Source organism: Bos indicus, chromosome 10, assembly GCF_029378745.1.
Source record: "Bos indicus isolate NIAB-ARS_2022 breed Sahiwal x Tharparkar chromosome 10, NIAB-ARS_B.indTharparkar_mat_pri_1.0, whole genome shotgun sequence".
Lineage (NCBI taxonomy): Eukaryota > Metazoa > Chordata > Mammalia > Artiodactyla > Bovidae > Bos > Bos indicus.
This window is the reverse complement of record NC_091769.1, coordinates 47,230,636-47,242,908: the sequence shown is the minus strand read 5'-3', so window position 1 is coordinate 47,242,908 and position 12,273 is coordinate 47,230,636. Positions and strand designations below refer to the sequence as shown.

The 12,273-nt window shown below is 38.4% G+C and overlaps 1 protein-coding gene across 10 annotated transcripts in view; it reads left to right on the top strand.

Annotated features, from left to right (window-relative positions):
- TLN2 (talin 2) overlaps positions 1–12,273 on the top strand; it is a 504,733-nt gene that overhangs the window by 319,001 nt on the left and 173,459 nt on the right. For all 10 annotated transcript variants that reach the window (XM_019968737.2, XM_019968738.2, XM_019968739.2 and 7 more), the window contains 2 exons: positions 2,375–2,438; positions 3,443–3,547. In XM_019968737.2, the coding sequence (XP_019824296.2) occupies positions 2,375–2,438; positions 3,443–3,547 (169 nt within the window). The remainder of the gene's footprint in view (positions 1–2,374; positions 2,439–3,442; positions 3,548–12,273) is intronic.

The following is a 12,273-nucleotide window of genomic DNA, read 5'->3' as shown; positions in this document are numbered from 1 at the left end:
CTAACAGAAGCAGAAGATATTAAGAAGAGGTGGCAAGAATATACAGAAGAACTGTACAAAAAAAGATCTTCATGACGCAGATAATCACGATGGTGTGATCACTGACCTAGAGCTAGACATCCTGGAATGTGAAGTCAAGAGGGCCTTAGAAAGCATCACTATGAACAAAGCTAGTGGAGGTGATGGGATTTCAGTTGAGCTATTCCAAATCCTGAAAGATGACTCTGTGAAAGTGCTGCACTCAATATGCCAGCAAATTTGGAAAACTCAGCAGTGGCCACAGGACTGGAAAAGGTCAGTTTTCATACCAATCCCAAAGAAAGGCAATGCCAAAGAATGCTCAAACTACTGCACAATTGCACTCATCTCACATGCTAGTAAAGTAATGCTCAAAATTCTCCAAGCCAGGCTTCAGCAAAACATGAACTGTGAACTTCCTGATATTCAAGTTGGCTTTAGAAAAGTCAGAGGAACCAGAGATCAAATTGCCAACATCCGCTGGATCATGGAAAAAGCAAGAGAGTTCCAGAAAAACATCTATGTCTGCTTTATTGACTGTGCCAAAGCCTTTGACTGTGTGGATCACAATAAACTGTGGAAAATTCTGAAAGAGATGGGAATACCAGACCACCTGACCTGCCTCTTGAGAAATCTGTATGCAGGTCAGGAAGCAACAGTTAGAACTGGACATGGAACAACAGACTGGTTCCAAATAGGAAAAGGAGTATGTCAAAGCTGTATATTGTGACCCTGCTTATTTAACTTATATACAAAGGACATCATGAGAAACACTGGACTGGAAGAAGCACAAGGTGGAGTCAAGATTGCCAGGAGAAATATCAATAACCTCAGATATGTAGATGACACCACCCTTATGGCAGAAAGTGAAGAGGAACTAAAAAGCCTCTTGATGAAAGTCAAAGAGGAGAGTGAAAAAGTTGGCTTAAAACTCAACATTCAGAAAACGAAGATCATGGCATCTGGTCCCATCACTTCATGGGAAATAGATGTGGAAACAGTGTCAGACTTTATTTTTGGGGGCTCCAAAATCACTGCAGATGGTGACTGCAGCCATGAAATTAAAAGACGCTTGCTCCTTGGAAGGAAAGTTATGACCAACCTACATAGCATATTCAAAAGCAGAGACATTACTTTGCCAACAAAGGTTCGTCTAGTCAAGGCTATGGCTTTTCCTGTGGTCATGTATGGATGTGAGAGTTGGACTGTGAAGAAGGCTGAGCACCGAAGAATTGATGCTTTTGAACTGTGGTGTTGGAGAAGACTCTTGAGAGTCCCTTGGACTGCAAGGAGATCCAACCAGTCCATTCTGAAGGAGATCAGCCCTGGGATTTCTTTGGAAGGAATGATGCTGAAGCTGAAACTCCAGTACTTTGGCCACCTCATGCAAAGAGTTGACTCATTGGAAAAGGCTCTGATGCTGGGAGGGATTGGGGGCAGGAGGAGAAGGGGACGACAGAGGATGAGACGGCCGGATGGCATCACTGACTCGTGGACGTGACTCTGAGTGAACTCCGGGAGTTGGTGATGGACAGGGAGGCCTGGCGTGCTGCGATTCATGGCGTCGCAAAGAGTCAGACACGACTGAGCGACTGAACTGAAATGAACTGAACTGAACTTATATAATATAATATACTAATTTTACAGTATGTGTATTTGTGTATATATTTAGGATGAGAGTAGATAGTAGTTTAAAAATAATGATTTAACAAGTCTACTGTGGCGCATTTTACATTAAAGATATATCTCATTGGGGTGGATATAGTCAAAGACTGTTTTTCAAAGTTAGGCTCTATCAAACACTGTTCGGTTCATTTGTTTCCATTTGCTTTAGAGTTTTAGGTGTTGCATTTTACCCTCTTTGTGATTTCTTTTGGTTCTAAAGTGAAGACTACAGTATAAGGAAAAGTCAAAGGTTTAATATCCATCCATGTTCCCTTCTCCGTGTTTTTTCTTTCTTTCCATGAAGAATCATTTTTACTTGTACTAGAATTACCCATCTAATGTTTTAAAAATACATATTAAAAGTGTAAAATGGATATCCTCCTCCTTTTCCCCCAAAAGCTAGCATACTGTACGCTCTAGGGTGCTTTGCTTTGTTACTTTACAATATTTCAGGACATTCTTTCTTCTTGAACTATGTTATAATAGTTTGACCCTTTTATCAGACTAGTTTTTATATTTCTGTTCTACTTAAGTGCATTGTGGGATGTGGCCGTCTGTTATTAATTATACCATAAAATACTGAGAGTTAGGGACTTAACTGTGAGTTTTATGAAAAGTCTCTTTTTCTTTCCTTCTCATCATAGAGTACGATTAAATGCCTTACCTTTTTTACTCTCTCTCTCTCTCTCAGTCTAAAAGAATTCCTGCCCAAAGAATACATCAAGCAGAGAGGAGCTGAAAAGAGAATATTTCAGGTATTGGGAATGGTCAGAGCTTTGTTATTCTCCTCACTTCCTGTCCTCATTTATTAGTCTGAGAGGGGCCGCTGTACATAAAAGCTTCAGACCCCGTGCATGTACTCCACTTATATAATAAATGATTAGTGACTCAGGAGGAAAGGAGCTGACAGTTCTACTTTGGGCAGATTTATTATCTTAATCCATACCTTCTTGCTAAAGGTTACTTAGCCCTTCTGAGAAAAATGTGCATACATTTAATTTCAAAGACATTATCTTTGAAGCATTGAAACAAGGTGATTTTCCATTAAAGTGTACCAAGGAAGCTACAAGGAGCTTTTTTTTTTTTAATCCTGAGATTTGTTTTTGTACCTTAGAATCTGGGAACTGGTGTGTTTTTAAAATCCAGATTTATTCTAAAATTCAGAGAGTTATCTATTCTAGGCAACCAGTAAGAAAAGCTTTGTCGTCAACTTTGCCAAGAAACACTCACTCTAGTGAATCCAAAATATCAAAGTCTTCTTTGGCATTGAAATGTAAATATAAATTGAAAGAGATAAATTTCATGTGTATAATGCATAGTTTTTAATCCAGTATTGTTTCCACACACTGAGATGTCCAGGCTTTTATATGTCGTGCTGTTTGGAAATTGTTGTCTTTTGCCTGTATATTAGAATGATAGCTCTCCCAGGACAATAACATTTTTCTAGTCCTTGTTTAAAGTGTTGGTCCTGAACCTTTTGAAACCTAGAGTGCTTTGAAAATTAGGTTACAGTTACGGCCCCTGTTCTTGTCACGCTGCACATGCATGAATTGTTCCCTATAATGCAAAATCTACAGGGAATTTGAGCTCACATTCTAGTTAAGAAGGCTTGCATTAGTGCTTTCTGTGTGCTCTGACCCTTGGGCAGCAGGGACGTGCATCTACAAATAAATAGATGGCGTGTGAAGTAGTAGCTCTCACTAAGTCCACCTGTGGTCAGAGCTGCGGTAACTGGTCCCTGCCTCTGTCACTTTTATAGGAGCACAAGAACTGTGGAGAGATGAGCGAAATAGAAGCCAAAGTCAAGTATGTCAAATTGGCGCGGTCCCTTCGGACATATGGTGTGTCCTTCTTCCTGGTGAAGGTGAGTTGGGTGTGGTGGAGGGGAGCGTTTGTCTTTACCACTTCTTTTGTTAAAAGCGTTCACTGATAAGCTTGGTAGTCGTCCCTTTTTTGTTGTTTACTTGCTCAGTCTTGTCCCTTTGCCACCCCCATAGACTGCAGCACGCCAGGCTTCCCTGTCCTTCAGCATTTCCCAGAGCATGCTCAAATTCATGTCCATTGAGTCAGTAATGCCCTCCAACCATCTCATCCTCTGTAGTCCCCTTCTCCTGCTTTCTATCTTTCCCAGGATCGCGTGGTCTTTTCCAATGAGTTGGCTCTTCGCATGAGGTAGCCAAAGTATTAGAGCTTTAGCTTCAGCATCAGTTCTTCCAATGAATATTCAATATTGATCTCCTTTAAGATTGACTGGTTTGATCTCCTTGCAGTCCAAGAGACTCTCAAGAGTCTAGGGGTAGTCCCCAGACCCCTAGCATTTGCACATGCAGCATCTTGGCAGTAGGGCCCTGAGTTGAGCAGTGGGACAGACATGAAGTTAGCTATGAGGCTGGTGAGTGAGCCTGGCTGCCCTCAGGCTCTCAGAACAGCTGTGTCTTGGCTGTGCTCTCTGTCACTACTGTGAAGTCCCCAAAGGAGTGCCTTTACTTTTACTTGCTAGCACTTTCTCCTAAGAATGTTTCACTTACGTTATCAGGAGTGCCCTGGACTAGGAAGTTTGTTGACCACAAACTTAATGGTACTTAATTTGTATCCTGTTAGATGGGTTTGCTTGGAGAAGGCAATGGCACCCCACTCCAGTACTCTTGCCTGAAAAATCCCATGGACAGAGGAGCCTGGTAGATTGCAGTCCATGGGGGTTGCTAAGAGTTGGACATGACTGATCGATTTCACTCTCATGCATTGGAGAAGGAAATGGCAAGCCACTCCAGTGTTCTTGCCTGGAGAATCCCAGGGACGGGGAGCCTGGTGGGCTGCCGTCTATGGGATCGCACAGAGTCAGACACGACTGAAGTGACTTAGCAGCAGCAGATGGGTTTGCAGATTTTCTGTGGCCTTCAGATCTGTTTTTTCTTGCAAATTGCTGGCCTTCCAACCTAGAAGGACAGAGATGGGTCTTTGAAATTCAGTTTATGAACAAGCAGAGAGTGTGTTCTTGAGTTGACGAGGAAACTCTTCCAGTAACTTCCTCATTTTTACATCCTGCCCAGCATATGATCTATCCTGGAGAAGGTTCCATGTGTACTTGAAAAGAATGTGTAATCTATTGCTTTTGGTGGAATGCTCTGTAAATATCAAGTTAAGTCCATCTGGTCTAATGTGTCATTTAAGGGCTGTGTTTCCTTATTGATTTCTCTGTCTGAATGAACTGTCCATTGATATAAGTGTGATGCTAAACTCCCCCTGTGTTATTGTGTCATTGTCAATTTCTCCTTTTTTCATGCCTGTTAACATTTGTGTTTTATACTGAGGTGCTCCTATATTGGGGTGCATATATGTTTACAATTTGTTATATTTTTTTCTTGGATTGATCCTTTGATCATTATGTAGTGTCCTTTGCCTCTTGTAAGATTCTTGACTTTAAAGTCTATTTTGTCTAAGTGTTGCTACTCTGGCTTTCTTTTGATTTCCATTTGCAAGGAATACCTTTTTCCGTTTCCTCACTTTCAATTTGTATGTATCTCTGGATCTGAGCCACCAGGGAAGCCCACTCTCGCCTGGAAAATCCCATGGACGGAGGAGCCTGATAGGCTACAGTCCATGGGGTCGCAAAGAGTTGGACACGACTGAGCGACTTCACTTTCACTTTCTGGATCTGAAATGAGTCTCTTGTAGGTGGCGAATATACAGGTCCTGTTTTTGTATCCATTCAGCTGTTTGGTGTCTTGGTCAGAGCATTTAGTCTGTTTTCATTTAAGCTAATTACCAATATGTATATTTCTATTGGGCTTCCCTTGTGGCTCAGCTGGTAAAGAATCCGCCTGCAATGTGGGAGACCTGGGTTCGATCCCTGGATTGGGAAGATCCCCTGGAGAAGGAAAAGGCTACCCACTCCAGTATTCTGGCCTGGAGAATTCCATGGACTGTATAGTCCATGGGGTTGCAAAGAGTTGGACATGACTGAGTGACTTTCACTTTTCATATTTCTATTGCCATTTCAGTAGTTGTTTTGGATTTGTTTTTTCCCGTTTCTTATTTTGTTCTCTTCTGATTTGATGACTGTCTTTTGTGTTGGGTTTGGATTCCTTTTTCTTTTTTTGTCGGTGTATATCTATTACAGATTTTTGTCTTGTACTTACCATGAGCTTTTTGTATAGCAGCGTATGTATATACCTACTTGTTTTAAGTTACTAATCTCTTAATTACAAATACATTTTAGATCCTCTGCGTTTGTACTCTTCTGTCCTCATGATTACTGTTTTTGATATTGTATTTTACATTTAATTGTTTTGTGTATCCCTTAACTGCTTATTGTGGATACAGATGGTTTTACTACTTTTGTCTTTTATCCTCCTTACTAGTTGTATGTGGGTGATTTCCTACTTGTATTATATATTTGCCTTTACCAGTGAGCTTTTTCGTTGTAACTTCCTTCTTTTTAGTTGTGGACTTTTCTTTTCCACCTAGAGAAGATCCTTTAGCATTTGTCGTAAAGCTGGGTTGGTGGTACTGAATTCTTTTGGCTTTTTCTTGCCTGTAAAGCTTTTGATTTATTCATCAAATGTTAGTGAGAACCTTGCTGGGTAGAGTATTCTTGGTTGTAGGTTTTTCTCTTTTATCACTTTCAGTCTATTGTGCCACTCTCTTTTGGCCTGCAGAGTTTTGGCTGAGAAATCAGTAGATAGTCTTACGGGAATTCCTTGTGTATTATCTGTTGTTTTTCCTTTGTTGCTTTCAATATTCTCACTTAAAATGCTCTCATAACAGCTAAAAAGAGGTAATTATGTGAAGTAATGGATGGCTTAACATTCTGTGGTAATCTTTTCTCAATATTTACATATATCAAATCATTATACTACACACCTTAAACTTATATAATATTCTAAATCAGCTATATCTAAAGAAAATTAGAAAAGATGGCATCATGTGATCATTTTAAATAAAACTCCTAAGATGTTTGATAAAATTCAACTATTCATTATAAAAATTTCTGTAAAATTCTAGAATACAAATATACTTCCTCAATAGGATAGAATGTTTTAAACCTATCACCAGTATTCTACTCAACAGAGAAGTGCTAGAGAGAAACTTGCAGAAATTGAGATCAGAGCAAGTTACCCTTTAACATTATTTTGTGCATTCTAGGAAGTGTGGTAATATGTTAAAAAAATTTTTTTAAACACATATCTTTAGGAAATGAAAAATTATTAATATTTGCTATGTTTGTTTATCTTTTAGCAAAGATATATGGAATCATATTTTTAACTATTTGAAATAACCATAGATTCACAGGAACTTGGAAAAATAATGCAGAGAATCAAAAAGTCAGAGTAACCAGTATGGGTAAAGATGTAGGGAAACTGGAGTCCTCATTTACTGCTGGTAGGAAAGGTTCAGTCACCTTAGAAAACAGTCTGGCAGTTCCTCAAATGTTCAACATAGAGATGCCATATGACCCAGCAGTTCTACTCCTGGGTATATATGCCTAAGAGAATTCAAAGCATATATTCATAGAAAAATTTGTACATGAAAGTATATAGCTGCATTTAGCCAAAAGGTAGAAATAACATATTCATCATCTGATGAATGGATGAACAAAAAGTCATACATCTATGAGGTGAAATATTAATTGGTCATAAAATGAAATGTACTGCTTCATACTACAGCATGGATGAATTTTGGAACTGGTATGTGAAGTGAAGGAAGGTTTCTTCACAAGAAAAACAAAAAAATCCTATGACAAGATTTCTTTGGTATAGAATGTCCAGAAAAGGCAAATCCATAGAAACAGAAGGTAGATTAATGGTTGCTTAAGAGTGGGGTGGGATCATGGGACATAGGTGAGTAATAACTAATGGTACAGGAATTTTTTTTAGGTGATGAACATATTTTAAAATTGACCATGGTGATAGTTGCACATATCTATAAAGATACCAAAATCCACTGAATCAGATACTTTAAGTGGGTGAATTGTATGCTATGCGAATTATATCTCAATAGCAATGGCACCCCACTCCAGTACTTTTGCCTAGAAAAATCCCATGGACGGAGGAGCCTCGTAGGCTGCAGTCCATGGGGTCGCTAAGACTCGGACACGACTGAGCGACTTCACTTTCACTTTTCACTTTCATACATTGGAGAAGGAAATGGCAACCCACTCCAGTGTTCTTGCCTGGGGAATCCCAGGGACGGGGAAGCCTGGTGGGCTGCCGTCTATGGGGTCGCACAGAGTTGGACATGACTGAAGCGACTTAGCAGCAGCAGCAGCATTTTAAAAATTATAAAGATGCTGAGAGTTCTCTTTTCATCAATTTTCCCTCAATGGTAACATGTCAGGAGTACAATGTCACAACCAGGCAACCACCTTGGTACATACAGTTCATAGACCTTAATCAGATTTTGTGTTCTATATGTACTTATTTATGTGTGTGTGTTTAGTTCCGTGCAGTTTTCTCACAAGTGTAGGTTTGTGTTACCACCACTGTAGTCAAGATATTGAACTCTAATCCATCGAGAATACCCTGTGCTACCCTTTTATGGCCATAGACACCTCCCACCCCTTCCTGCTTCTCCTCACACCCTGTTCCCTTCCCCTGGTCTCTTTACCCAGTAGCAACCTCTAATTTCTTTTCTGTCTCAATAATTTTGTTATTTCAAGAGTACCACATAAATGGAATCATACAATACATAAATTTTTGACTTCTTTTTTTCATTCAGTAGAAATCCCTCAAGATCTATCCAAGTCATAATGTACATCAATAGCCCCATCGCTTTTTAGTGCTGAAGAGTACCCCGTAGTATGGAAGTAGCAGTTTGTCTAGTCATTCATCTCTGAAGGACATTTGGGTTGTTTCTAGTTTGTGGCTATTATGAACTAAGCTGCTATAAATATTTGTGTATAGATTTTGGTGTGAATGAAGTGTTCATTTCATTGGGATAAATGCCCAAGAGTACAATTGCTGAGCCATATGGTAAGAACACATTAAGCATTATAACAAACAGCCAGACTATTTTCCAGAGTGACTATACCATTTTACACTCTTACCAGCAAAATATGAGTGATCCAGTTTCTTATCATCCTCTCCAGCATGTGGTGTTATCATTTTTTTTAATTTTACCTTTCTGATATGTTTTATGAAATCTTATTACAGTTATATTTTGCATTTCCCTAATGGCTAATGACTTTGAACATCTTTTCCTGTGCTTATTTGTCATCTGTGTATCCCCTTCAGTGAAATGTCTGTTCACATTTTTTTTTGGCCAGTTTTCTAGTTAGATTTTTTTTTTTTTTTTTTACTGTTGAGTTTTAAGGGTTCTTTATATATTCTGGATCCAAGTCCTTCATTGAATGTGATTTGCAAATATTTTTTCATGGTCTGTAGCTGTGTTTTTATCTCCTTGACAAGATCTCTCACAGAATTTTGTTGATATTTAGTCAGTCACTAAGTCATGTCCGACTCTTTGCAACTGCCGGGACTGCAGCATGCCAGGCTTGAATACACATTCTTAATTTAGATGACAAGTGTTTTATCATTGTTTTCCTTTTTATGAATCTTGTTTTAAGTGTTACATCTAAGAGTTTCTATCTGGTACTCCCCTTGGTGATCCAGTGGTTAAGAATTTGCCTCCCAATGCAGGGGACACAGATTCGATCCCTGGTCCAGGAACTAAGATCCAACATGCCATCAGGCAGCTAAGCCCATGTACCACATCTACTGAGCCCACACTCTAGAGCCACAAGCTGCATCTACTGAGGTCCACGTGCCCTAGAGCTTGTGCACAAAAACAGAAGGCCCTGCAATGGGAAGCCCGCACACTGCAACCAGAGAGCAGCCCCCACTGGCTGCACCTAGAAAAGACCACACAAAGTAACGGAGACCCATTGCAGCCAAACTAAGTAAATAAATAAAACTTTAAAAGCAGAAAAACTCAAAAACAAATAATATATTAAAAAAATTTTAAAAGAGCTCTAACTCTAGGCTCCAAAGATTTTCTCCCATGTTTACTTCTAAATACTTTATGGTTTTGCATTTATGTCCTTGGTCCATTTTGAGTTTTTGTATGAAGTGTGAAGGTTTTAGATCAAGGTTCATTTTGACCTGTGGATGTCCAGTTGCCCCAGTACTGTTTGTTGAAAGGTGTTTTCCCCATTGTATTGCTTCTGTATCCTTGTCAAATTAATTTGAATATATTGCTGTGGATCTATTTCTGGGTGCCCTAATCTGTTTTGCTGATTTGCGTATCTGTCGTTCTGCTGATAGCACACTGTCCTGATCACTTTAACTGTATAGTATGCCCTAACTTCAACCTGAATGATTCCTTTCACTTTTTTCTTCTTTTTCAGAATTGTTTTAGCTACTTTAGATCCTTTTCCTTTTCATGAACATGTTAGAAAAACCTTGTCTGTATTCACACAAAAAAAACTTAGCTGGGATTTTGATGGGCATTGCATCGAAATTATAGATCAATTAGGGGAGAATTGATAACTTTACTATGTTGAGTTTTTCAGTCTATGAACATGGTATTAGATCCTCTTTGATTTCTTTCAACATTTTGTAATTTTCAGTGTGCAGATACTTGTACATGTTATAACAATATACAGAGTCATTTAAAATTTTTAGATTTATTTTAAATTCAGTGAACAAGTAAATTTACATGACATATGTCAAAAACATGAAATAACCCATGTGTGTGTATGTATAACCATGTGCAACCATTTAGAATATATGGTAAAAAGAGATCACACACAGAATGGCAGACATACACATAAAATTGTTTGGATAAGGGGTAGAATGTGTTTTAATGGCATAAATAACATATTTCTCTAGGTCCTCAATTTGAACATACCATTAAATCTTGAAGGAAGTTCATTGGCATAATTTAAGAAGTAAGTTAAAAGTGAGTGATTCATTCATTACTTGAATAGGCTATTCGGAATTCTAAATTAAAAAACTCAATGAAATTATAATTTATAAAATGTAGATATTGATATTGAACACAATTATACCACACAGCCTTCAGATCAATCATATATATATATTGTGAGAGAACAAGTTTGATATGTTTATAGATACTTCCATCATATTTCCTTCTATATTGGTGAATATTCTGTCCCCATTTGTAGATTCAACAAACATGGATCATGTAGTTCTATAGAATTAACTTTTGACAAGAAGTAGACTAACCTAGTTCAGACCCATGTGGCTCAAGGGTCAGCTGTACTTCATGCTGTATTTTCTTTGTTATAATAGAAAGTGCTTGGGTGTTGGAGCTGGGAAGATTGGCCTAGAATTCTTGATATAATATTGTCTCTGTGAGAAATAGCAGAAACTCATGACTTGGAGAGACATCTTTAACCTTCTTAAACCTCAGTTTCTTCATGTGAAAAATGGGAATTATAATTCTTTTGCATTTTAAGTAGTGCATTGACAGGTTCAGATGAAGAATCTGACAGGTCTTTTTTCCCCATTTATTATTGTTGTTGTTGTTTTAATTGGAGAATAATTACTTTAAATTGTGTATTAGTTTTTGCTGAATATTAACATAAATCCCCTCCATCCCACCCCTCTAGGTCATCACAGAGCTCTAATGAAGATTAAGTGAGATAATGTATGTAAATAAATATAGTAGCTGGAAGATAGGGATATTTAGTAAATTTTAGGTTAGCCAACTCCTTAGCCCTTCTTACAGCTTCCTAATTCCTGGCCCCTGAGTCCTCCAACTTTTAATTGGCTTTTAGAATCATGATACAGAGCAGGGGCTAGAAACCTTTTTTAATAAAGGGCCAGATAGTCAATGTCTTCGACCTTGCTGGCTGTGCTTCTCCTCTCTGTGCTTGTAGCCCAGAAGCAGTAGGCAATATGTAAATAAATGAGCTTGGTTATGTTCTTGTAAAGTTTTATTTATGGACTATGAAATATAATGTTTTCACTTTTCATGAAGTATTATTGCTCTTTTGAATCTCTTTCAACTCTGTAGAAATAGAAAATTTACTCTTAGCTCTAAGGCCAAAAAAATCGGGGGGTGATGGGGCAGAAAACTGGCTTTAGTACCTGTCATGGTTTGCTGGCCCCAGTAGGGAGGATAACTCTCATGAGCCTGTTACGTGACAGTGTTCTCAGTGGCTAAGAACATACACTCTGAAAGAAGACCTGGGTTTCAAATTCTGGCTTTGCACATAGTTTGACCTTCCATAAGTTACTTTACTTTCATTTCTGAACTTCGGTTTATTAACCTAGGACGTTGACTTTTTATGAGGTTTAAAGGAAATAATATAGAAAAGGAGACGCTTGTACAAATGATTTCAATAGATGGGACCTGTAAGCATCTGCAGTCTTCCTCTTTCATTGAAATCTTTTGCAGTTTATCTTGATAAGTTTTTCAAAACCCCATAAGGAACAGTAAGGCATTTCCCATGACTTGCAAAAGATCTTGTTTCTTTGCAAGAAATCTTTGTGTAAACCTTCCGATTTATAAATTTGCCTTTAACTTTCCTTGCAACCACAACCAGAGCTTTGAGGTGAGAAACCTGGGGAGCTGACCCTTTTCTCTCTGAACTATAAAAGCATCACAGAAGGCATTCAAAGCAAC